This window comes from Rhipicephalus microplus, chromosome 1, assembly GCF_043290135.1.
Source record: "Rhipicephalus microplus isolate Deutch F79 chromosome 1, USDA_Rmic, whole genome shotgun sequence".
Classification (NCBI taxonomy): domain Eukaryota; kingdom Metazoa; phylum Arthropoda; class Arachnida; order Ixodida; family Ixodidae; genus Rhipicephalus; species Rhipicephalus microplus.
Genome location: NC_134700.1, coordinates 25200317 through 25228077, shown reverse-complemented (window position 1 = coordinate 25228077; position 27761 = coordinate 25200317). Strand labels below are relative to the sequence as shown.

The following is a 27761-nucleotide window of genomic DNA, read 5'->3' as shown; positions in this document are numbered from 1 at the left end:
GTATACAGCTAGTGCATATTCAAGAAACCTTGCATATGTACAACGTACCGACACAGCCTACTCGAAGGCTTTTCTGTTTTCCGCAGAAGCTTTTCTACTGCAAATGAATTCTAAAAAAAGGGGGTCCAAGCGGGCTTTCAAGAAGAATCGAACCTTTATAGTTAACTCATACATCAAGGCTAATAAGCACATAACTAAGTCCACAGCTGCGATTGTAAATGTTTATACATAGTTTTACAAGATTTCAGTGTTCAATGCCATTTCACTTTCAAGTGCAATGTCTTCTTAGGCGGCAACAACTGATTCCTTGCGGCTTTATTAAATGAAGTAGCTAGCAGCAAACTCCGCAGGCACATGCTGATAGCAATGTTATTCTAGTAACCACAATACATACACAAAGACAAGCACTGGAAAAAAACCAATGTGTGTAGCACATACACCCAAAGAAGATGCACAGGCACTGATCACATGCGCATCTTTAATCGATTGATAGGAAAGAATATGCGAGAGAATAAAGAACAGGAAATACACCACATATTAGGAGGACTTACACAAAGGATGGAAAATACTAAAAATGCAATGAGAACAAATTGATGACCAATGAGACGTGAAGAATAGTTGTAACACATGGCCTTATCTGTGGCATGCGAGTGAAGAGTCCAATAAGTACGACGTAGCTGTTGCTTGCTGCAGTAATCTCTGCCTAAAAGAGTGGTGGGCCTGTGCTGTGCTTGAAGCAAGTCTGCTAAGCACAATGCACAAGTGCTGACACAACTAGCGGCAGCAACGGTGCACAGATTTGAAATTTGGAAATTGGCGGGTATGTGGACTATTTTTGTAAACACTGAAAATAAGACAGTTACTATGCCATTTCACAAGAACATCAAGCAACAGAAGGCAGCCATTCGATGCCTCTTCCAAAGAATCATAGAATTTCCTCTATGATCGCTGTTTTTTCGTGATGCAAGACAGCAGCAGGCCTTGAAAGCACTTCCACTTGCTGCATGCGCCAGCTTCATGCAGACTGGCCAAAATGAAGCATAGTCAGCAAAGCTATACACCCAGTGTTACACTTTTCAATTTAAGCCAGCTATGACGGTGAAGATGCGACGAGGAGCACTTGTTGCCCCTACAGGTTACAGCCAATGCTGCTTTTGCTGTTTCTGTGCAACACGGTTTATAAAAAGTGAATGGCACTTCTTCAATATTGTTATGTAGAATGTAGAGGTACAAGAATGTAACACTCACACGTCAGTGAAGGAGTGGGGCTTGAGCATTCCCTCAGGCTCTGCAACTGCATAGCGTCTTGGTGCATTCGACAACACTGCATACAAAAAATGCACCAAACAAATCTTGCGTCCTTGCAGTTGAGCGCCGATTAGTCCAACATCTCCACACACACATTTTCCAAAGCACTTTCCTCAAATATGACTGAAGTAGAAACAGAGAAACCGCCTCTAACTTGGCTAGTTTTGAACCAAGCCGCTACAGACCTACACACTTGCCTAGGTGAACAAAAGCGCTCCTAATTGAAACCTATTTCTACTATCACATTCTGCTACAGTTTAAAAAATTTTTAGGCTTAAGAAAACTAGTTCAAAGTTGACTGATTGATTGGTATGTGGGGTTTAACACCCTAAAACCACCCTCTGATTATGAGAGACGCCGCTATGAAGGACTCCGGAAATTTTTGACCACCTGGGGTTTTTTGACGTGCTCCCACATCTGAGCACACGGGCCTACAGCATTTTCACCTCCATCGATAATGCAGTCACCCCAGTCGGGATTCGATCCCGCCACCTGCTGGTAACTAGTTGAAAGCTACGACTTGATGTCAAGCTCCTAAACTCACAGACATGCATGAGCATTCAGCTGCAAATTACTGCAACTTCTGCGCAGCCTGAAGATGCACATATGGAGAGAACTAAAACTACATAACACTAATTGCCATGGTATCTAGTGTGAACTTATGAGACACAACTGAATACGCGCAAAGCACCAACTTTCAGCTACACGTTTTAAACAGTGTGCTTGGCAGCGTGTTTGCTCAAATATTAAATTAGCATTTTCAGAGCACTGATTTTTTGTGCTTCCTGTTTACTGCCTCTACAAAACATAATATTCACCTGAGAAAGCTAAGAGGAAAACCTGGTACCAAACTGTTACATAACAATTTACTGTTCTTCAACCATATTTCTACAATTAAATGAACATTTTGAGTGCTCCTCGAATTATGTGCTCCTGTGGAGTGTCCTGCTTCCTAGAGCTTGTGCAAAGAAGCTCCAAGACGCTATCAGCAAAGTGACATGCCACCTTTCATATACAGTCAAACCCCACTACAACGAACACCACTTCAACGAAATTTTCACTACAGTCGAGCCCCTTCACAAGAGACACTGATATAGGAGACAAATGGGTATGAGAGACACCAGTATGCCTTCAGTAGAGATAGGAAAATGCATACGAGATCCCTTGCTTTTAAAAGGCAAAAGGCAAGCGTTGCTGCCCAGAGCATGCTTCTTATAAAGGGATCAACAATACAACGAAAAATTCTCGGTTCCCCGCCACTAGTCCATTGGAGTCAATGCATAAATATTCTCACCATAATGAACACTTTTTCTTTTGTCCTTCTGCTTCAACAAAATTTGACAATGCAATTCCACGCTCAGATAATTTAATCTCGTGCAGAAAACATCATCTTCAACATTTTGATGCATTTTTGGAACATAAAGATACGTCAACGAAGTGTAAAGCACCCGTTGGTACGACCAGAAACCGTTGCTGTCTGCTAAGCAGGGGGCATTCCTCGATAGCGATGGCGATGCGATTGCTTTGCTTTTGCCACTGGCTTGCTTCTGAGTCGCAGACAATCTGAAGGTGAAGCTCAGTCGCTGAGTTTTCAACACGCTGCTGGTGGATGCAATTGTGAAACAATGCTTTTCCTGATGCCAATGCTTTTGGCTCTTTTCGAGCTTGGCTAGTGTGGTTAGTGGTCATAGGGGCTGTTCGTCTGCGTTATCAACGAAATCAGCCAGCCGGGACTGGTGGACGACAAGAGTAGGCATAAGTCACCACCCCACAGTACCACACCTCCATCCCAGCATTATCAGATACACTTTGACAACGGAGAGTTATAGGTGTTAGCGTGTTAGTACTACTGTTAGGTTCGTTCAGGGAAGTCGATGTGGCCATTCTTTTAGCGTACTTTTCACCATGGCATCGCTATTCATGGGTGAGAATTGTGTTGTGACGCTGCTGGGAAAGAAACTGAATCAGCCGACACTCTATGATTTTTGGGAAAAGGTTCTTGTTTTTCTAGTTCCAGGTCAGCTATATTTTTTTATTGTTTCACAAAGACGAAATGCTAGCTTCAATGAAATTGCTTTCCACTCCCTGTCAGTTCCGTTGCAGAGGGGTTAGACTGTACCACAATTTCCTCTAATTGGAAGTTAACAGGTCTGAGGGCATACAGCTTATTTGCATAGCGTATTTGTGTGTTACACTATGTGGTGATGTCATAGCATAAAGTTCTATTGAGAATCGAAAGAATGTAAGCCTGGATTCTCAAAAAGAAACAAGCTGTTCCCAACTTTTTTTTGGGGGAGTGTCACAGAACGAGCGCTAAAAATGGGCGCGCCACCAAATTCTTGCGATAACGCGCGGGAGAGACGCCGGGAGGTCAAAAGAAAAAAAAAAAGAAACCAAACATCCAAGGCTCCCCGGGCGCGCGCTCTCCCCTCGGAAGCGTGGCTTCGCCGACGAACCTCCTCACCCCACATCGGCGGCCGCGCAAGGCCGCGAAATTTCTAGAACGAAAGAGGCGTGGCCACGCCGGGTTGAGTCATCCATCGCGGAGGGCATTCCAACCGTCTCGCCCCCTCCCCAGCCTTCGCTGCGTATCGCGCCGACGAAACGACGAGAACTTTCTGGAATGTCGTGCGGAAGGTATTTAACCGAGCAGCGAAGACGAGAGATCAGGAGAAGACGGAAGTTAGCGCCAGAGCGCGAAGGGATCCCGCCGTGTAGTCGGCGAAGGTTTTGTCCGTAGCGACAAAGCAGGAGATGAAGAGGATTTCCACCTGAGGGGTGAAGGCTCGAGCTACAGGCAAGAGCGTGTGTCTACCGCTATCGAGCGAAGACGCGTGGCAACAGCTGCGTGTGTGAAGCCGACGTGTTTCTGACAAGGAAGGTTGAAGTTTGGAGAGTGGCCAAGTGAAGACGCGAGGTTTCCTGGAAGAGAAACTTCAGGGGCTGCGGAACGACAACAACGCTGGACTTTAAGTGAGTGATTCTCGGAAGAGTATCATCTAGACTTTGGTTCCAAGAACTTTGGACTGAATAGGTTTTCTATCTCTTTAGTCTTTAAGTGTCTTGGGTGTTCAATGCATGCGACTGCATCGTAGTGTGTATTGTTGTCTGTGTCCATTGTTTCGAGTGTAGCTGATTGTACTGTGTAGTACGTAGTTTGTTTAGTGACATATTGTACTCAACTATTGTGGAGTGTGCATTCGTGTGTATTATTTTCGATCTGCCATTATTGAGAATATATTTCTGTTTGTTTATCAACTCTCGGCTCTGACTTGTTCTTTGGACCACAGCCGGCGTCCCCTGGCGCACCAAAAAGGACCACTTCTAAATTGTCCACGCTTTCGTGGTGCGGTTCGGGGGGCCGATATTTCGGCCCTTGGAATTAGCCCGGCGATCGCCTCCCTAATTAACGGGACCCGTGACAGGGAGGGGGGGGTGATAAGCTGAGAAGGGATTCGTGGCAAGCGTGAAATATGGTGATTGTTGTTCAGCTATGCCAGATGTCCACCATTGAGCCCAACAACGAAGGGAAATGCAGGCATAAGCTGGAAAGTCTCAATGGAAAAAGATTAGTACAAGTGTCTGGCAATCAGAGCCGCAAAACTGCAACATAAGGTTCTGTTGTTCATGGCCATGCTGATAACAAAATTGTCAAGCACATGCCATATTCCAAAGCGGAAGTAGCCAACAGAAGGCAGCCCCCCTTGCTGTTGGCCTATCCGAAAGCGCATATCTGAAAGAAGCGCTTATTCATTGCTTATCAGCAGATGTGGCTTCACACACAATTTCATTTTTGATGAAGTTGCAAGCGAGTATATCTTTATCATAGTTGCGCCCCAAAAAGTTGTTTGTTGGAGTATTTCTACCAGCCATGCCAGCTTTGTAAAATACTATAAAATATTCATGGCAGTCTCAATATCGGTGTGCTACGAAAAAACAGTGCCTCGTGTTGACATCTCTGGTGACCAAACACTTGTGCCAGTCTTTTTCCGTTGCAGGTGTACAAAGCCGGTATAACTGAAAACTCTAGGCTGAATAACCACAGAAGGTTACCCAACCTTGTGCCACCAAGAAAAATTGAATGAACTGAAAGAAAGTGAATGAGAGAGAAGACGACAGGAAAAAGTAACATAAAGATTTAGGGTGAGAGAAATAGGAAAAGAAAAGTCAGCTTAGGAGTGCCGTCTACATGAAGATGGCCTTTGAGGTCCGATCACCCGGCGTCGGCTCAGCCTTCCCTTTTCCTCGAATGCAGCACAGCCACACAGCTAGGTGTGGGAATGAGCCAAGACTCTGTATTGGTTTGGGTCTGCAGTGTCGCTACACACCTGCAGACACCCGTGTGGTAATGCTGTGTGGACCCAGCTGCTCGTTTCAGTCCATGCACACTGTCCCCGCTGCTAAGTGGTCATGCCACGCATCTATGACTGGGCACTTGATGATGCACTGGCCTTTGATCAGCGGTCTTTTGCAGAGCTGTTGAATTCGGTGTACTGGTGCATAAAGATAAGTAATATGCATAACGATAAGCTTAATCCTCTCACAAAGCAACTTACATTAATGATGTACACAGCAAAGGTAAAAAGAAATAAAATATTTTGGAACTTTTTTGCAAAAAAGCCTTAATGCACTGCATGCTTATTATATTCTTCTGTTACTTTTTAGGTAATTGGCACAAATGTGTACTAAGGTTTAGCACAAAAAAACTATGCAGTCAGATAGCAATGCCATCTAGTGTTGTTTCTTTTGAGTATGCCTCAAGATGCACGGTACAAACCAGAACACCAGTGTGTTTCCTTCTTGGTTATCCACTGTAAGAGAAATGGACTCACACTGGAAGCGGACTGAGAAGTCATTGATGTTGTACAGAGTGAGCACCTGCTTGTGGCTCTCCTGTTGGTCGAGGTAGAAGTCCAGCTGAGACGGACACACCACCACAGGCATGCGACCCGACCGCGCCTGCTCAGTGGCCATCACCCCTAGACACATGCCCAGTACACCTGCACATCAACACTGTTCAATCAAAGGGCCGCTCTCACACAAAGGCTTTTGCTCCCAAATAAGTAGCTACCCAAACTGCCGCAAAGAACTCGCCCCAGCAGAAGACAAGTTTTTTATGATAGGCTCACATGTTATCAGCGACGATACCTGGTTTCAGTTTCAGAAAGCACTAAGTGGCCCTGTGACACAATCCACTTGCTTATAAACGCCGGGCCTGCGCGGAAGGCCCAGCGCAGTCACAGCGAAAGCTAGAAGAGCGGCCTTTCAGAGCCTTTCCTAACAACTCATCGGGTAACTGCTGCAAGCACACTTGCTTGATAACCACTATGGCACTAATAATAAAAATTTTTGCGTAGTAGACCGGCATTCACTATGCTATTTTTCGTCATTCTTCTGAGAAGCGTGGTATCCCCTAAACACTTCAAAGGAATTTCATACTAATTGTTCATGCAGTGGCTGACGACGATGAGGAATTGTGCCTGAAGTGGGTATGCGTCACAGTTAATAGGTGATAAAAAAACAAGCTTTTGTAATGAGTTGAAGCCTTGCACAGCCCACTCGTTACGCTATTCCCATTGTGCAACGACTGGTTGTTCTTTCGCTGTTATAAAACGCTTTATAACTGGTAATAACACCATTCCTAACCCAATATCAAGCCTGCCTAAGGAAAGTTTGCCAATAAGTCCCAAGTTCTGGTGTGGCTCAGTGGTAGAGTCTTCTACCATGGGCTGGCAGGCAGTGGACCCGGGTTCGAGCGCCACTGTGTCGTTGTTACTAGGTATTTTTTTTTCTCATTTCGTGCAATGTGGTTGTGGACACCGGCAGCGGCGGACAACTACGACGGCGCGCGTGACCAGAGTTTTGATCCCATAACAGCTTTTACTGTAAAAAGCACTTGGCGGCCCCGTGACACAATCTACCTGCTCATAAACAATTATTATCACGTGACTGCGAATACCAATGATGCCACTGCAAACATGCTGCCACGTCACCAGCTTTCTTATTTTATCTCCCAACATTATACGAATTTCGAAATAAGTTTGATTTGACATTTTATACTGAGAGCACTTCTTCAGTCATCAAAACATGACGCTAAGCAGGCACAGTAATTGGCCAAGGAGTTGGGAAGAGTATAAAGAAAGCTCTATTCACTGTAAAAATCTCGCTGGCAACTGTAATCTTGTAATCATCAGCGTCCAACAGAGATATTGATTTCCATGAACCTTCGAACAGCCAGAGTATTAGACGATCTGAACCATTCTTGCTTTGATCATTTGTTGAAGAGACAGACAACCGCTCAGAACCCAACTTGAGAAGACCCCCTAGAGGTCACATTGTTTATTGTATTGGTTAAAACAAACCCTCTGTTTCTCCTTAAAACTAAGTTTGTATTACTTCACAAAAGTCCAAAAAAATTACTGCTGACACCCCATGAGACTAAAGAGCAAAGATGGATTTATTTCTGGAAAATATAAAGAGAATATTCTCCATCAGTGCTAGCACTTACCAATAAGATAAGTTCACTGGAACATCGCTGTAAGTTAGTCATCTACAGTTCCTACAAAACATCATAAAAGGGGAAGCTGGCTTTCAGTAGCCCTGTTTTCTAGCAACCCTAAAAACACGGTCGACTAAACAGAAACAACTCTTGTCTTACTCCAATATTTGCCAAAACCAAATGTCACATGAGAGTCCACGCACCATAACAAAATGGAATTCTCTACCTATCCATGTCACACAATCAAGAAACTTGACAGCCACTTTTCTCAAAATCGAGAATATATTTGAGCAGTGTTTCAAGTTTTTCTTGCAATACTGTCATGAATCACATGTGTGCAGTGCCGTGCTAATGACTGAAGAGTTTCTATTGCATAGTTTTTCAGCAGTGTGAATTGTTGTGAGAAACAAGCCCTTCATTCTTTGAAGGCTCATAGTATCAGGCATTTTTTTATGGCTTATAGTATATACATTGTATCTTTTTTTATGTACAGTTTGTTTATCTGCTTGCATAGTCAGTCTCTTGAGAATACTTTGTCATTGTATTGCACCTCCCTGCATGGGCCAGCATAGTGGCCTTCAGTATCAATAAATAAACAATAAATAAATAAATGAAAATAAACTGAAGGATGACAAAGCTCACAGGGTAAGTATTAGTGGCTGTACAGACTTCAGCCAGCGATATTAGGTGTCTTAAACTTGGCAGTGAACTGTCCCTAAATATAGCCAGTCGTGATGTCAACCAGAGAAGTAACGTTGTGACCATCAATAAACACATCGAGGTCAGTGGTTATATTGTTTGCATTGCAGATAGGCCACGATGTAGAATCATGTTCTCCCCCTGCGGTTTGCATCATGAAGTCCTTTTTGAACCATGAAGTTTTCAATCGAGGCTCTGTCTAGCCGGCAATGTGTTCTTGTTACTTCATTGGAATGACTGTTGCAGTGGCGGTGGCCAAACAAAATATTCAGCATGTCACGTTTGCTGCTTTTAGTTTTGGGACGCTCTTGGTTTTTAATGGAGTCAGAGCTGTAGCCTGGTGACGAAAAAGACGTTGCTCACTACTGTTGACACAGTACTGCTGCAATGTCCTATGGTCGTTGACTGCGTAACGAATGTTGAGCCCAGAGAGGCCAATCTCGCAGTACGGTAAAGTGGCCAGCTGTGGCCAGGAACATGGGCATGGAAGGCAAGCATGACCACAGACACCTGATGGTCTTAACGGGCCTCATGCTGTGCCAGCACTTCTCAGACCAAATGAGTTTGGCCAATTAAAACAAGTCTAACCAAGAACTTCTGTGGTACAACACCCTCTTTACAATTTCCATCTTTCAAGTGCTTACGCATTCCATAGTTGGAGCATATGAGTAGCTCCAAAGCATCTTTATTTTCTAATTTTTGGTACCGGTATGCTGGCCTTCAAGCATACGTTAAATTTAAAAACGTAATTTGCTTTCTGAGACTGGGTCCAAAACCAGTCTATGCAATTTGAGGATGCACTTGGCATCAACATCTACCGACATCAGCACAAGGCTGTTTTTGACATTTAAAGAGTGCACGAAAAAGTGGATTCGGCATTTTATAAAACACCATACATCAATTAAACAATGTGCATTTTGCTCACACCATAGGTAACAAATGATAATACTTTGTTGACTTCAGGTGTTGGATTTTACACTAGACTGCTGACCCGCATGCCACCGGATTCAAACCCAACCATGGCGGCCCTATTTTCAATAAAAGTGAAAAACCCCGTGTGCTTAGATTTAGGAAAGTGGCTGACTGGGCTAGATGGTTTAGCATACTTGAGGTTTAACAGAGCGAAAAAAACACGGAGAACAGGGAAAGGACAGGACAAGTGCTGTATGGCTGCAGACTGCTCCTCCCACAGTGCTGCACAAAACTACTGAAACAGAGCATAGGCTATGCTTTCCCTTGATAGTTCACAGGTGTTGTATATGTCTCCGCATGAATCTATCTAATTCACTCTCTAGATAAGAAAATTTTGTGTCAGTGCTGCTTTAAAATATGATGTAGCCAAATGCAAAAATGTCTGGCAAGTTGCCATTGTTAAACCACTGTCTTGATTGTCAGAGATTCAGAATAAAGTTGAGAACTTTTAGCTTCTCTTTGGTTATCACAGTCTATTTAGTGGCCAGTTGTTTCTGAGTGTTTGACCAATGCGTTCGACAAAACCATTTTTCGTACAGCATACATGAGCTGCTGGAGTCATTGCTGACCCCCCCTTCTATAGTGTCCTGTTTCGATATTCTCATGTTTTTGTCTACCACACAAGTCTGACTCTGGAGTACACAACATGAGGTTTCTCGCTTATAGATTATGTCGAATGAGCCCTTAGAGAGTGTCACTTGCTCTTCTCTACGTTGTCCTACACTACAGCTGAACATGTGGCCAGCTTAAAACACTGATTTATATTCTAAGAGCAGCATCGCTTATCAATGAAGTTGTAAATGCAGGCCAATAGATTTTTACTGTAACATAACATTACCATTGAGTTCACGGTAAGCCTCTTGTTTCAGCAAGCTCGCTCAAGTGTGAAGAGCAGTATAGCCAGCTGGAGCATGGTACACTTGCCATCACTATCGAGCCCCACTGGGACCATATTCTTCGATCCCAATTGGTCCCTGTGTAGCAGCTGCAGAAGTGCGTCAATCATCGAAAATTTTCAACCTTGTATGCCTAATGGCAACTGAAATTGCGCTATGAGACAATCGTAAAAAAATTAGCATTATAAGAAGTAGCAGATTATTATTAAAATCGGGCTGAAGAGAAACTAGTGCTCATGTGAAATGCAACCTAGCTATAACTCCAAATACGTATGGCTTTCTTGCATTTGCCTCTAATCATATCAAAAACCTCCATGCAGCTCTAGGCATGTCTGGTGGCTTCCCACAAAACGGATAATCTTCTCGCTATGTGCTGCATAGAGTTATGTATGCTAATATTTCAATGTAAATTTATACTCACTTGTGCAAACATACCATGAAGTTGCACGGTTGCACGCATTTTTGCAGTAAAAATGTGCTTGCCAGAATCGCGTGCTACAGTCCACTTGATGCTGCAGTTTAACAAACTGATGTTACTTTTTACAGAAGCCACACACTTAGCCTTTAGTATATGTGGTCACAGCAGACGATGCAAGCAGTTGGGAAGCTGTCTAAGGCATTGTAAGGAGTGTAACACTTTGTCAGGGCAGTTATTTAGCATTTCACATCGTCAGTGACAACCCTGCAGTAGTGTTTTACTGATTTTGTCAAAGTGAAGCACAATAAAAACAACCAAAGAAGAGACGCAAAAGAGGAAGCTGCAGGCTGCAGAGGAGATGATTGAAGGAGCAATCCAACCTTGCATGCTTCCACATAGCAGCACCATGGTATGTCCTCTCTCCCAATACATGTCCTTCAACCAACATTAATATCTTTTTTTGAGTCCCCTGCAGGATGAATGCTTCTCCCAGTGATCTCCAGTTTACCATATCCTGTGCGAGCTGATTCAATTTTATCCGGCAAACTTCTTAACTTTGTCCCTCCATCCAAGTCTCCGACCGCATTTCCCATCTCTTGGTTTCCCATTCTGTTGCTCTTGCTGTGTACTGTTTGACTATTCTACGCATTACGTGAGCAGCTCAGGTTTTCACCTGATATCAACTAGGATACCTGCAACTACAGCCTGTTCTCTTACCCAGTCAGCTGACCTCCGATTTCTTAATGTTATTAACGCTATTTCTATAGTTTTTACATTCTGTTGCACGATGTGCGGTCCTCAGCTTTTGCTCTGGCTGTTTTATCCTCCACGTTTCAGCCCCATATGCAAACCTGCTACTTTGTAGGTTTGCGCCCCTTTCGCGGTTCTTGTCATTATTGGCAGCGCACTACAATATGAAGCCAGAGCTACGCCATGCTTTCTGCTTTTGAGATAGTTATTTATCCACGAAACTGCTCTTTCGTTTATTCCGGTGGAATTTGATCAATTTAGTAACAATGTCTAGATTTGGAACGAGATCAAAGGCGTTTGAGAAACCTTAGGCGTGACACGTGTTTTGCTGTCACCACTTAGACAATGAGTATTTTTTACGAAGCAACTCGCCCAAGCATCTGTTATAGTGAAGCCCGAAATACTCGGTGTTCTCAGTTTAAGAATCCTCCACGAGGAAAACGACACACGCATGCGTCTGCGAACAGCCACGGAGCGTACTACGGCATCCAGTCATCCATGCGTCAAATCAGCTCTCAGTGTACACCAGGCTGTGATGAAAAGTGTTGACAACGGAGTCGCGCGTGTACAGTGCACTACTGTGCCTGCCACCTTTGCACAACTCGCAAAGGCCACGTAACCGTTTTGATGCAGCTCACCCGGTTCCTTGACAACGGTTTGCCAGTTGTTGGTCAGGCCAGAACCGCACGGCGGCACACACGCGCGCCCATCCCTCACTGACGCGGCTCACTCCAACCTCGCTGCTCCAACAGCTGACTCTTCAGCACGGTGCAATGCAAGTCCGCAGATGTAATGGTGTGCATTTTAGGAAGCTCTATGATGGTGTGGTCCCGGAAAAGTTCCCGTGAAGGCCGTAGAGGGCGAAAAAAACGACCACAGCGAGTTTCGTCATGTGCGCGTGTAGTGGAATTACAAACTCCTCTATTAGCGTTGGATAAGTTGGGCTGTGCATAGAGGTGTGCGCCGACTGGTCGGCGCGCCGCCGCCGGTAGTTTTTGTCACGCCGCCGCCGCTGACGCGAACTGATCGGCGCGCCGCCGCCGCCGCCGCCGACGTTTTTCATCGGCGCAATCGGTGCGCCATTTATGCGCCAGTACTGACTTTTCCATCTTGATTTATAGCTTCGTTTCACATTTTATGTAGCCAGTAAAACCAGGCTTCTTAGTTATCTTCATCCAGCTTTAGAGACCGAGAGTACCACTTTGAACAGCGGAACGAGTTCGGCGGCCGCTGCATGAAATAACATATTAGACAAATTGACAAAAAATAAATGTAACAGTTACAGTAAAGCATAGACACTGCCATCTTGGGCTTAAAAGCAATTTTTGCTGTTTTTTGTGTCGTAATTAGCCATGATTATGGTGAGACGACGTTGAATGTAATGGCCCAGCGTTTTGATGCGTGCGAGTTCGCCATAGCACAATTCGAATATTCATACGGATGGAAAACGGCATCATTATCAGTCCAAGATGGCAGCCTATAATTGTGCCCGAAACAGGGCGTATGTAAAGAAGAAATGAAGTGGTAGCAGTGCAGTACGAATGCAGCGCGTTATATGAAGGGAGGAGGAGGATTAAATGAGGAAGGACAGGGAGGTTAGGCGTTAGATGAAGAACTACACAAAACCCCGATGGATGAAATCGAAAGGGAGAAGTTTAATGAAGATTAAAAGCGTCGAGGCATAATACATGCTCGAAGCTACTCAGGGTATATCAGCACCTGTCCGCGATGTTAAAGTTGATAATTTTCGAGGATGACCACTTATATGCAGTGTCTGAACATGCCGCAGAAAATATTCACTATCTGATTTATTCTTTAACTTATCTGTTTGTACCAGCCTTTTAAGACATTGGATACCCGGGATGAAGATGCCAAGGCAGTAAGATGGCAAGAAAGAGAAAGGAAGGCTGAGATATTACCCTTATCTTGGCATCCGGTTTGCTGCCTAGCACTGAGGTTTGAGAAATAGGGGCAAGAAAGGGCGTGTAGAGAGACAGAAAAGAAAACGCATGTGCACTCAGGAGTAAGATGGCAAACTTAACAGAGGATTTATTACATGCTGTACAGACAGGGCGAGAGGTCTCTTGCGAATGAGCTGGGTGGCTCACTATAAAGTGTACGTTTTGACTAAATCAGGGAATGGGTCCAGAATGCTCTGTTGAATCACGAGACACACACACCATTTCTGACGGTGCCGCTCACACTCGCTCAAGTGAAGGTCTTTGATTGGGGTGTGGCCACCACACTGCACCAGTGACACCAAGAAACCATTGTGGTCGTCTCATCGAACGTCTTATGGTGTCGGAATGCCACCCCACTTCCTGGCTAAGAGGGACAATACACGGCGGACAGCAGGCTGGCAGCCCTTCGGTGACTTGTTTGATGAACAAAGAACGCGGCCCTCCCCCGTCGGCCCAGGCGCCGCGCGTAACAACGGCTATTCAGTGGTGAGAAGAGGCGTAATAAGCTTGTCTGAGACCACCAGTTTTAAAAAGAACAAAACAAAATTTAAAAAAAACTTGCCAGTAGACAATTTACAAAAGACGGCTGGATTCATCAAAAATGCAGAGACCGACATTTGAGCGACATGTCATATATGACATAGTTCAGCAAACTGGTTTTCATCACGTAACTTGAACGGACCTACTGGCACTGGGAGAGGTTAAGAATGATTGTCACTGACAGATGTACTTTTGTTGCGAAGTTAATGCTCAGAGTCAACCAAATAAAAACTTAACATTATATTCAAGTCTTGATAAAAAAATAAGTCAAGTTAGAAAGCTCCTCAGGTGTCCAAATAATAATTTACTTCACCATACTTTATGAAGAAGTAATTTGCAAATAAATAATGCAACCGCTGTTTAATTGACATTCGATGACGTGACCGCAATCAACGGCGTGTCGTCGCTATAAAACTGGAAAGTTATATGTGGACACGATCGGGCGAATCCGGCGGAGAACGAATATGTCACGTAATAAAAGCGATGTGATGTTGCACATTCTCATCTTTACAACTCCGTGTCCTTTTGCTTGCTCGTGATGTGTTCGAAGGAGCTAGCCAAGTCTCAGGTAGAAGTCAAGCAGAGTAGCCGGGGCTGATAAGAGCAACGTTTATGTTCACTATTTACACACTAAATGTAGCATCATGGAAGCTTGATGAGAGCTTCTGAGAGCTGGTTCAGAGCGTCTCGGTGCTCGCGTTTTAAGGCGTGGTCTTCCTAAAATTCTCTGCAGGAGAAAACAATAGACAGCTTGCAATAATCTGCAAGGCAGCTTTTCTGTAAGGTTAGTTTTCTAACCATAAACTCTCGTTCACAGACTGCTTTTCTCGCTCATTTTGTTTTTGCCATTCACCTTTTTGAGATCTTGTTGTGCTCGCGTGCCTTTGCTGGAATTTGGAGAGGTGACATTCTGTTGTACTCGCGTGCTCACCTGCATTCGCTGGAATTTTAAGAGGTAAACACACAATGAGGGAGAAAAGCAGTCTGTGAACTATAGTTTTTGGCTAGAAAATAAATCTTACAGAAAAGCCGCCTTGCAGATCACTGTAAATGGACAGACTGCATGTCCATCCAGTCCAGGGCAGTCCAAAAAAATTGTCGTCGTCATCTCCGTCCCCCACATGGTGGGGGTAGTGGTTAGAAGGCGCCTAATTTCTGCAGCCCAGCAGGGAGCACGGCGCAGCGAATAAAGATAAAAAAACGAAAAGGAGAAAGAGAGAGAAAGTCAAACACTGCCTTCTTTTCTACCCAGGAAATAGAAAGGATGCGTGTTCAGTTCGTCACACGGCGAGAGAGAAACACAACGTAGGTCATAATGCAATAATACGCACAACACAGCACAGTGCAATAACGTTGCATCGCACGTGCAGAATAGGGTCTGCAGCGCTAGGGCCTGGGGGAGTGGAAGACTTGAGAGCACCACAGAGTGTGGGAAACATACCTGACGATGGATCCCAACCTCTCGGCTAATTATTCAGTGCGTCTCGTGGCACGTCGAACAAATCAAGCTGCCTCTATTTCCGACAGCTCTTCCTAGGCCGTCAGTCAGTCAGGCGTGTCCAAAGAGTTTTTGACGAGGGGAGCCGACAGCCCTAAAGAATTCGAAGTATGACTTTCGTGTTGTCGCCTTTTTTGGCGCACCTCGAGAGCGTTGACCCGGAACAAATCAGGGTAGATGAGGTGACTTTCCGCGAACCTTACCTGCTTTCCAAACCAGTTACTGCATGCAAGCTTCCCCTGAATGGATGAATGTGTGGTTGAAGAAAAGGAAAAAGACACTACCTTTCCTTGCGAGACCACGGCTCAGTCCGTTGAAGGGAAAGGGGAGAGTGGAGAAAATAGTTTAGAAGTAGGTAGGAGGAGAAGGTTTGGAAGAACGTGACGGTCATGGCTGCTAGAGCAGAAAGAGAATAGGGGCCGTCGGCAGGGCAGTCCAAGTCGTACAACTTGGAAATGTGGAGCTGCAACCATGTACGCAGATACCTATGGTCATTCCCACGAGAAAAAAAATCTGGATCACCTTTCTGGGGCAAGAATACAGAAAACTGGCTAAACGAGAAAACTAAAATAAATAAAGAAATAACCGATAATCTAACCACCAATTGTCACCACAGCTGCGGAAGGAAAGAAGGAAAAGCGTAATGCACGACCTCGGCACCAGCGGCTACACAGAGGCATTTATTCGCAGAACACTGTGTATAACAAAAGACACGCGAAACACGACACCAATGGCGCCGCAACGACGCCGCGTGTCGACCAAACTTGAGCTCACGGAACAGCGAACGAAGCACAATGGCAGAACACTGCGAGACCACTCGCAACAAGTTTGCCCCATACCAGTCACGATGGCACGGTGTAGAGCTTGTTGCGTTGTTTTGTAGTCTTTCTGCATTCCTTGAAGTGCACAAAGAGCGCGAAAGCTTCGGTACGAGAAACCTGAGCATGGAAACAACTTTGCCATCAAGCCTTTTGCTGTGTGGACGGGACGAATGCAACGACTTGCGAGAGGCGACGGGAATTTCTTACTCGCTTCAAAGAAGTCTATGAATGGAAAAGTGTCTAAATGGGAACGAAAAAAAAATCTACAAAAACACGGTCATTGCTATGTTGTGTCAGTACAACAGAATTGCAAGCCTGTTGGAAAAAGATGGCAGCAATATCTCATAAAGAGACTCGAGAATTAAAAACCCCTCTGATTGCCGAGAGGTAACAGAATTCTTCGACCAGGTAACAGAATTCTTCGACCAATAAATTTTTTTCCGCGAGTGATAAAGGATCACGTACGACATGAATGGTGCGTTTCTGCCTCCTTCCTTCTTGAAATATGACCGCGACAATTTTCATGGTACCTTAAAATACGCCGCCGCTGTTTAACTGGTAGCAAATGACATGACAAAAACCCATGGTCTGTGCCATTGCTACATTTTAACAAAACTTGAAATTCAGCCAGATGGCGCATTGCTATCGGGAAATTTTGAGCGCAAACTAATGCTTCCACATGACGTTCACAAGCATCTGTCCTGTCTCTCTCGTTCTTGTTAACGTCTTGTTTGGCGCTCACAACTTTCCCAATCGCCACAATTATTCAAGAAAAAACTGAAGTGGCATCTGATGGCACAAGCAGTTCAACGCAATCGAAAGACAGAATGGGTGCTCGATTGCTCGCGAATCGTGCTGCTTTCTCGTCCTTGAAGCCACATTAATAATGAAACCGGAGCTTAGCACTGATACTCCGTTGATTAGGTACAAAATCAGAGATTAAGCTCAGTGTGGATTCAGATTTCACGTAATAAATGTGACCTGCAAAGCCACATGCGTCACAACATGCTGCAGAACCCGATTTTATGCCTTCGTACCGTCATGCTCGTTTACTACAAACGTTTGTAGGTTGGACTACAGAAACAACATTAAAGACCGAGAATTATTTAATTCTTCCGTTCATTAGTAACGCACTTCGTTATGCATTCTTCTGTTCTCTGGGCACAGGTCACGTGAGTTTTGTAGCATGAATTAACATAAATTGCTGTTTCTATTTTACCACAGTCACCCAACGGTGTACTCTATAAACACATCACCTGCATTAAACTTCGTGTCAGCACAATGTATACAATGCTCAATTACATCGCAAAAAATACGTGTTTCATGCAAAGAATTTCCTAATGCTTCGTTAGTTATTCAACCGTTAAAATTAAAAAAATAGCACCACCGTGAACGGGATTAACTCCGTGACCAAATTTCAGTGCAAAAAGCGCTTAAATAACTGCCCCTTGCAGGTATGCAATATACATTGCATGAGGTTTTAGATGTGTGGTGACTTCATTAGTTCAGGTTACATTGTTTTTGTAGAATTAGCTTTTAAGTCACGTTTACAATGCTTTTTAATGTTAATATTTCACCTCACCAGTTATTTAGTGATGGTCATTTCATTTCCACATCCTTAATAGAGAGTTATGAATAGTTAATATCCAAGCATTTTTTAAAGATATATGACTGGTTTTTATCAAAGGACCAACCCTAGAACGAGTTCCGGGGAGGGGGGAGATAGCAACAGTCTTATAATTTGAAAAATAAAATTTTCGGCTTTACAAGCCGGAACGTCAATACGACAACAAGGCACGTCATCGTGGGAGGTTTTAAATATTCGGAACAATAGGTCGGCAAAATAAATGGAGCCCACATAGACTCTCTCAGTAAATGTGCTTTTATCTTAGGACTCGATATAGGGCCCAACCTATAGCCGCAATTTCCATCACATATAAAAATATTTTTCTCTGCAAAACATTTTCGCAATAGACTGCTTTCAATAGAGTAAATAAGCGCGACATTTTTCGAATACACCTGAGATAGTGGAAGGACGGATCAAACTTTACGTGAATACCTATCACTTTTCGTCTCCACTGTCTCTTTCAAGTTCGTGTTCTTCCTTTCTTGACATTGAACTTCACATTTAACAAATCCGCATCATATTGGTTCTATAAAAGAAAATAGCTTGTGGTATACGCATCTCAAATCAAATTTGGGCGTGCACTTACGCCCCATCTCACTGTTTTGTATCGACCATTACAGCGTTCTCATTTCACTTACGGCAATGTCACGTGGTTGCGACGGCAAAGAATATGGTACGTGGGTTGCTCAAGACGACACTTTTTATTGAGTGAACATGTGCATAGGAAAGTGCAAAGTACTAGAAATTCGTGCTTTACACAGATAGCGGTAATTAGAGCATTGGTCGTCGGTAAAATGATCTGCGTGAAGGTACGTCACCATTTATACACGTAGCATCCATATCGTAGGTGTCTCAAGCTTATCAGAAGATTCTAAAATAATCTAGAGTTTTCGCAGACGGCCAAGCGTCCTTTGTGCAAGGCAACTGATTATTATGTGGTGTTTAACGTTTCAAAACCACCACATGATTATGAAAGATGCCGTAGTGGAGGACTCCAGAAATTTTGACAACCTGGGGTTCTTTAACATGCACCCAAATCGCAGCACATGGGCCTACAGCATTTTCGCCTCTATCGAAAATAAAGCAGCCGCAGGTGGGACTTGATCCCGCGACGTGCGGGTCAGCAGCCGGGTACCTTAGCTACTGAACCACTATGGCAGTGCCTTTGCGCAAGACAGTGACATAAAAATACAAGCGAGCGTGGCAGTATAATAATGTTGCGATAAAGTTTCAGCAGATGCAACGTGTTTCACTGTGGATGCCATTTTCATACAGAACCGTCAGCGGGTAGCCACGCGTTGCAAGGTGGATCGACGTCTTTAGGTATATTGAGTAGGCTAAATTTCTACCTAAAACATACGGCGGGACGACAGCACTCACGTTGACTGTAAATATTAATGAAACGAAGTGCACGCTTCGGTGGGAAGATATGCATATCATTAAGAAGCTGTTGTGTATTTCTCAAAGGTCGAGCGACCCTTTCCTATCACGTGCTGGGTGAAAGGAATATATCCATGTAATGTTTACAGCCAGCCTATACACCGCAACAACTGACGGTGTGGGCCGACATCACTCCTGTAAGTCTATTTAGTGATGTTTCCGTTACAGTAAAAAGTAACTAAATACCTCACGCGTTACTCAAATAAGAAAAAGGGGAACGTTTCACGGCTCCACGTTATATAGATACATAGAAAAGGTAACGCATTACCGTTAGCGTAACCGAAAAAAACAGAACGAGTGTTACCCCTGCCGTAGCTCCGGAGTCATCAGTTTTAATCAATGTGCCTTTGCTGCAGAAACCCACAATGATAATTTTAAATCTCAAATTTATGTTTCACACATACTAACCCAAGCAAAGATTATGCTCAAAATGTTCAATTAACGAGAATTATTTGCACAAATGTACTGAACCTTAGCAATGTCATATAGAAGCTTAATGATGCCTGCACATGTGATGGCTTCTGACTCTGCAGTGACACAGGATGAAAGCATTTTTTTTTCATTGGAGCATTATACACAAAGTTAGGTCCAATAATCCACGGTATTCATGAAGAAACTATCACCGAACTCTCAAGAAATTTACAAATATCGGCCTTTTCTTGATCCTTCAGCCCCTCCAATAAAGCAAGTTGAAATCGCCACTGTTGGACCTAGCCACCGGAATGGTCCACCGCGCGCCAGTAGGCAATCACGGATGCCTACATTGGTGCCTTTTTATTAGAGAGGGGGGGGGGGATCAGGAGATGTCGTGGGGAAAAGGGGGGACACTTACAAGTTTGTGGCACCGGATGTGCCTGGCATAGACGTAAGTCTAAAAAAATCACGTCTTGCAACACACATCTTGCAATAGCAGCCTTTTTTAATATGTTGCAGGTTTTATTTTTGTTTATATAAGAATTCAAATCATGCCTAGAAATCAAATGTACAAAAGAACAAAGGTTCCCAGCACTCGTAATTGCATTGTTCTATTGTGTCTTTTCCGGAAAAAGTCGAGAGGGGCAGTTGCTATTTAGATTTCTCACACATCTGATGGGTACTGAGCACGTGAACACGCTACAAAAAAGCATTGAAAAGTTGATTGTTTTATACATACTTATCAAGCATTCTTATTTGTGACGTTTTTAAGAGAAATTTTAATGGGGTCACTTGCAAGGGGTGGTCCCCTCCCCTGACCAAACACCAAGGGGTCGGGGAGTCAACGTTCTCTGCAGGCGTGGTCAACGGACGCCCAGCTCGTGACCAGTATGGGCTGTGTATCTGAGCAAATATTGCATTTGCTTTCATCTGCACATATGACCATCGACAGGCTTTTGTCTTGGGGGGATGCAAACCCTTCTTTCAACTTGCATCACGACTGAGGGAGTAGGTCGTGTTGGTGTCGCTAGAGTGGGTAGCAAGTGCTGGTGGAGCTTGAAGGGTTCAAGTGTCCTTTTTGCACCACCCGCCTCGCCCACGCCCATGTCTACACTTCATTCATTGAACACCGCGCTGAGAACTAGTTGAATAAATGCGCAGATTTGTTTCCTTCCGCATCCTATACCACTGCATAAAAGATTCTCACATTGTGAAAAGTAGGTATTTTGATTCGTTTGAAGAAAAGTTACATTCAAAGCAAGACAGATACTCAAAAAAGCGGTTTCATGCAATCTTAATAACAAAACTCGAAGCAGAGGTTCTTCTTCTTTTGTGCAGCATACAATGTAAAAATAAGACCAGATCCGGAAAAAGCGAAATGAGTGACGTGCGTCACCGCTTGCTCATTGTTCAATGAAAGAAGGTTTCATGAAGTATGATGTTGCCAACAACAACAACAAACTGATGTATCTTAAACGAAAAAAAAGCAAAGTGCTGCACATTTACCATAGAACATGGACATAGATAGAAATACGCGGTATTTTTTCATGAAAGCAAAATAAATACTATTTTACAAAACGCTTTGCACTCATCGGGATGTCAACACATCTGTGTAGTGTCATTTATGCTATTTGGATTAAAGTTCTTGAATTTCAAAAAATTCAGTAACTTGTGGCAGAAGAGCCTTTTTATTTTCAGTTTCGGTTTCTGCGCCGCCGGTGCCACCGCCGCCGACGAAAATTGGCCGCGCGCCGCCGCCGATGAAAAAACCGGCGTGCGCCGACAACGCCGCCGCCGCCGACTCTGAACGACCCCCACGCCGCCGCCGGTCGAAATCGCCTCGGCGCACACCTCTAGCTGTGCATCATAGAGTTTCTCACAATACTCACTAGAGGGAACTCTGGCGCTAGTGTCTACGGGAGCTGCAACCAACGCCTCCTCTAAACATTGCCTGGGGAATGGCTCGCGCTCCCAGCGGAGTTGGCCTGCCTTCAGCTTTGAGCAAGCGCCACGCGGTGGCGCTCGCGACCGAGACTGTTATTTACCTCTCGCGATCGAAAAGTGAAACGAGGGCTTAGGCAGGGGTGCCCCCTGTCATCCTTATTATTCATGATGTACCTAAAAGGATCGGAAGCCAAATTAGAGGGAAGTGGACAGGGCTTCAACCTCTCTTTAGTCAAACAAGGAAAACTTATTGATCAGGCACTACCAGCATTAATGTACGCAGATGATATAGTGCTAATGGCCAACAACAAGGAAGATTCGCAGAGATTGATGGACATCTGCTGTAATGAGGGAGATAGGTTAGATTTTAGATTCAGTAAGGAAAAATCAGCGGTCATGATTTTCAATGACAACGAAGGAAGTGAGCTTAGGATACAGGACGTCACGCTAGAGATAACAGATAAATACAAATATCTGGGCGTATGGATAAGCAATGGGACCGAGTACCTGAGGGAACACGAAATATACGTGACGACTAAAGGTAACAGGAATGCAGCAGTGATAAAAAATAGGACACTGTAGAATTACAATAGGTATGATATTGTGAGAGGAATATGGAAGGGGGTCATGGTTCCTGGGCTGACGTTCGGCAATGCGGTCTTGTGCATGAGATCAGAAGTTCAAGCAAGATTGGAAATTAAGCAACGTGGAATAGGTAGGCTTGCTTTAGGAGCTCACGTGAATACACTAAATCAGGGAGTACAAGGTGATATGGGATGGACATCATTTGAGGGCAGGGAATCTAGCAGCAAGATAAAATTTGAGAAGCGAATGAGAGAAATGGGGGAAGAGCGTTGGGCTAGGAAGGTTTTCAGCTACTTGTACATGAAGAATGTCGATACAAAATGGAGGAAGCGTACCATGAAGTTGACTGGTAAATACTTAGAAAACAGCAGGTGGCCAAACCAAAAAGAACTATCGGTTAAGAAGAAAGTGAAGGAAACGGAGACTGACATGTGGAAAATGGGCATGATTAAGAAGTCCGCACTAGAGATCTATCGAACTTTAAGCAGGAAATTGTCAAGGAAAGGATCTATGATAATACTCGGGGTAGTTCTCTAGTGTTTGAGGCCAGGACGTGAGTACTGCGAACCAAGGCATATCGGGCCAAATACGAAGCGGTAGACACAGTTTGGAGTGCGTGTGGAGAGAAAGAAGGAACTGCCGAACACTTGATAATGTTCTGTAAAGGGCTTCACCCTATAATTCAGGATGATGGCACAGAGTTTTTCAAAGCACTGGGGTTTAGGGACCGGGAGGGCTAAATAGACTTTAAACGAGTAGACTTAACTAGAAGGAGGTTATCTGATTGGTGGCTAAAGTCAAGGCACGAGTGAAAATTAAACTCTTCACTGCAAAGTACGAATCCTCAAACTCACTTTTTAAGGAAAAAAATAAATATAGTTTTTGGTTCATTAGGTATTCTGGCTTGATGGCGCTAGCCACCGCCCAATCAAAAGGGTACAACCATTACTATCTATCTATTCAACCACTCACACGGCAACGGGCGGTACCAGGCTACCAGCTAGAGGTGTGCGCCGAGGCGATTTCGACCGGCGGCGGCGTCGCGGTCGTCCAGAGTCGGCGGCGGCGGCGTTGTCGGCGCACGCCAGTTTTTTCATCGGCGGCGGCGCGCGGCCAATTTTCGTCGGCGGCGGCGGCGCCGGTGGCGCAAAAACCGAAACTGAAAATTCAAAAGGCTCTTCTGCCACAGGTTACTGAATTAGTTGAAATTCAGGAACTTTAATCCAAATAGCATAAATGACACTACACAGATGTGTTGACATCCCGATGAGTGCAAAGCGTTTTGTAAAATAGTATTTATTTTGCTTTCATGAAAAAATACCGCGTATTTCTATCTATGTCCATGTTCTATGGTAAATGTGCAGCACTTTGCTTTTTTTTTTAATTTAGGATGCATCAGTTTGTTGTTGTTGGCAACGTCATACTTCATGAAACCTTCTTTCATTGAACAATGAGCAAGCAGTGACGCACGTCACTCATTTCGCTTTTTCCGGATCTGATTTTACTCTTACATTGTACACTGCACAAAAGAAGAAGCACCTCTGCTTCGAGTTTTCTTATTACGATTGCATGAAACCGCTTTTTTGAGTATCTGTCATGCTTTGAATGTAACTTTCCTTCAAACGAATCAAAATACCTACTTTTCACAATGTGAGAATCTTTTATTCAGCGGTATAGGATGTGGAAGGAAACAAATCTGCGCACTTATTCAACTAGTTCTCAGCGCAGTGTTCAATGAATGAAGTGTAGACATGGGCGTGGGAGAGTCAGGTGGTGCAAAAAGGACACTTGAACCCTTCAAGCTCCACCAGCACTTGCTACCCACTCTAGCGACACCAACACGACCTAGTTCCTCAGTCGTGATGCAAGTTGCAAGAAGGGTTTGCGTCCCGCCAAGGCAAAAACCTGTCGATGGTCATATGTGCAGATGAGAGCAAATGCAATATTTGCTCAGATACACAGCCCATACTGGTCACGAGCTGGGCGTCCGTTGACCACGCCTGCAGAAAACGTTGACTCCCCGACCCCTTGGTCTTTGGTCAGGGGAGGGGAACACCCCTTGCAAGTGGGCCCCATTAAACTTTCTCATAAAAACGTCACAAATAAGAATGCTTGATAAGTATGTATAAAACATTCAACTGTTCAATGCTTTTTTGTAGCGTGTTCACGTGCTCAATATCCATCAGATGTGTGAGAAATCGAAATAGCAACTGCCACTCTCGACTTGTTCTGGAAAAGACACAACAGAACAATGCAACTACGAGTGCTGGGAACCTTTGTTCTTTTGTATATTTGATTTCTAGGCATGATTTGAATTCTTATATAAACAAAATTAAAACCTGCAACATATTAAAAAAAGGCTGCTATTGCAAGATGTGTGTTGCAAGACGTGATTTTTTTAGACTTACGTCTATGCCAGGCACATCCGGTGCCACAAACTTGTAAGTGTCCCCCCTTTTCCCCACGACATCTCCTGATCCCCCCCCCTCTCTAATAAAAAGGCACCAATGTAGGCATCCGTGATTGCCTACTGGCGCGCGGTGGACCATTCCGGTGGCTAGGTCCAACAGTGGCGATTTCAACTTGCTTTATTGGAGGGGCTGAAGGATCAAGAAAAGGCCGATACTTGTAAATTTCTTGAGAGTTCGGTGATATTTTCTTCATGAATACCGTGGATTATTGGACCTCACTTTGTGTATAATGCTCCAATGAAAAAAATGCTTTCATCCTGTGTCACTGCAGAGTCAGAAGCCATCACATGTGCAAGCATCATTAAGCGTTATATGACATTGCTAAGGTTCAGTACATTTGTACAAATAATTCTCGTTAATTGAACATTTTGAGTATAATCCTTGCTTGGGTTAGTATGTGTGAAACATAAATTTGAGATTTAAAATTATCATTGTGGGTTTCTGCAGCAAAGACACATTGATTAAAATTGATGACTCCGGAGCGACTGCAGAGGTAACATTCGTTCTGTTTTTTTCGGTTACGGTAACGGTAGTGCGTTACCTTTTTTAAGTATCTATATAACGTGGAGCCGTGAAACGTTTCCTTTTTTCTCATTTGAGTAACGAGTGAGGTATTTAGTTACTTTTTACTGTAACGGATACATCACTAAATAGACTTACAGGAGTGATGTCGGCCGACACCGTCAGTTGTTGCAGTCTATAGGCTGGCTGTAAACATTACATGGATATGTTCCTTTCACCCAGCACGTGATAGGGAAGGGTCACTCGGCCATTAAGGATCTCGACCTTTGAGAAATACACAACAGCTTCTTAATGATATGCATATCATCCCACCGAAGCGTGCACTTCGTTTCATTAATATTTACAGTCAACGTGAGTGCTGTTGGCACGCCGTATGTTTTAGGTAGAAATTTATCCTACTCAAAATACCCAAAGACGTCGATCCACCTTGGAACGCGTGGTCACCCGCTGACGGTTCTGTATGAAAATGGCATCCATAGTGAAACATGTTGTATCTGCTGATATTTTATCGCAACATTATTATACTGCCAGGCTCACTTGTATTTTTATGTCACTGTCTTGCGCAAAGGCACTGCCGTAGTGGTTCAGTAGCTAAGGTACTCGGCTGTTGACTCGCAGGTCGCGGGATCAAGTCCCACCTGCCGCTGCTTTGTTTTCGATAGAGGCGAAAATGCTGTAGGTCCATGTGCTGCAATTTGGGTGCATGTTGAAGAACTCCACGTGGTCAAAATTTCTGGAGTCCTCCACTACGGCATCTCTCATAATCATGTGATGGTTTTGAAACGTTAAACACCACATATTAATCAGTTGCCTTTCGCAAAGGACGCTTGGCTGTCTGCGAAAACTCTACATTATTTTAGAATCTTCTGATAAGCTTGAGACACCTACGATATGAATGCTACGCGTATAAATGGCGACGTACCTTCGCGCAGATCATTTTACCGACGACCAATGCTCTAATTACCGCTATCTGTGTAAAGCACGAACTTCTAGTACTTTGCACTTTCCTATGCACATGTTCACTCAATAAAAAGTGTCGTCTTGAGCAACCCACGTACTATATTTTTTGCCGTCACAACCACGTGACAATGCCGTAAGTGAAATGAGAACGCTGTAATGGTCGATACAAAACAGTGAGATGGGGCGTAAGTGCACGCCCAAGTTTGATTTGAGATGCGTATACCACAAGCTATTTTCTTCTATGGAACCAATATGATGCGGATTTGTTAAATCACTGTGAAGTTGAATGTAAAGAAAGGAAGAACACCAACTTGGAAAGAGACAGTGCAGACGAAAATTGATAGGTATTCACTTAAAGTTTGATCGGTTATTCCACTATCTCAGGTGTATTCGAAAAATGTCGCGCTGATTTACTCTATTGAAAGCAGTCTATTGCGAAAATGTTTTGCAGAGAAAAATATTTTTATATGTGACCGGAATTCCGGCTATAGGACGGGCCCTATATCGAGTCCTAAGATAAAAGGACATTTACTGAGTGGGTCTTTGTGGGCTCCATTTATTTTGCCGACCTAGTGTTCCGAATATTTAAAACCTCTTGACGTTCCGGCTTGTATAGCCGAGAATTTTATTTTTCGAATTATAAGGTTATTACTATCTCCCCCCTCCCCGGAACTCGTTCTAGGGTTGGCCCTTTGATAAAAATCAGTCATATATCTTTAAAAAATGCTTGAATATTAACTATTCATAACTCTCAATTAAGGATGTGGAAATGAAATGACCATCACTAAATGACTGATGAGGTGAAATATTAACATTAAAAAGCATAGTAAACGTGACTAAAAAGCTAATTCTACCAAAACAATGTAACCTGAACTAATGAAGTCACCATACATCTAAAACCTCATGCAATGTATATTGCATACCTGCAAGGTGCAGTTATTCAAGCGCTTTTTGCACTGAAATTTGGTCACGGAGTTAATCCCGTTCACGGTGGTGCTATTTTTAATTTTAACGGTTGAATATCTAACGAATCATTAGGAAATTCTTTGCATGAAACACGTATTTTTTTACGATGTAATTGAGCATTGCATACATTGCGCTGACACGATGTTTAATGCAGGTGATGTCTTTATATTGTACACCGTTCGGTGACTGTGGTAAAATAGAAACAGCAATTTATGTTAATTCTTGCTACAAAACTCACGTGAACTGCTCCCAGAGAACAGAAGAATGTATAAAGAAGTGCGTTACTGATGAACGGAAGAATTAAATATTTCTCGGTCTTTAATGTGGTTTCATTAGTCCAATCTACAAACGTTCGTATTAAACGAGCATGACGGTACGAATGCATGGAATTGGGTTGTGCAGCATGTTGTGACACATGTGGCACTGCAGGTCACATTTATTACGTGACATCGGAATCCACACTGAGCTTG

General features: G+C 43.8%; 1 protein-coding gene across 18 annotated transcripts in view; it reads right to left on the bottom strand.

Annotated features, from left to right (window-relative positions):
* LOC119178120 (uncharacterized) overlaps positions 1 to 27761 on the bottom strand; it is a 647314-nt gene that overhangs the window by 187795 nt on the left and 431758 nt on the right. For 12 of the 18 annotated variants that reach the window (XM_075891185.1, XM_075891177.1, XM_075891203.1 and 9 more), the window contains 2 exons: positions 6141 to 6308; positions 1249 to 1324 (listed from right to left, as the gene is read on the bottom strand). In XM_075891185.1, coding sequence (XP_075747300.1) covers positions 1249 to 1324; positions 6141 to 6308 — 244 coding nt within the window. The remainder of the gene's footprint in view (positions 1 to 1248; positions 1325 to 6140; positions 6309 to 27761) is intronic. The other 6 variants (XR_012894638.1, XR_012894639.1, XR_012894636.1 and 3 more) reach the window with 2 other exon arrangements.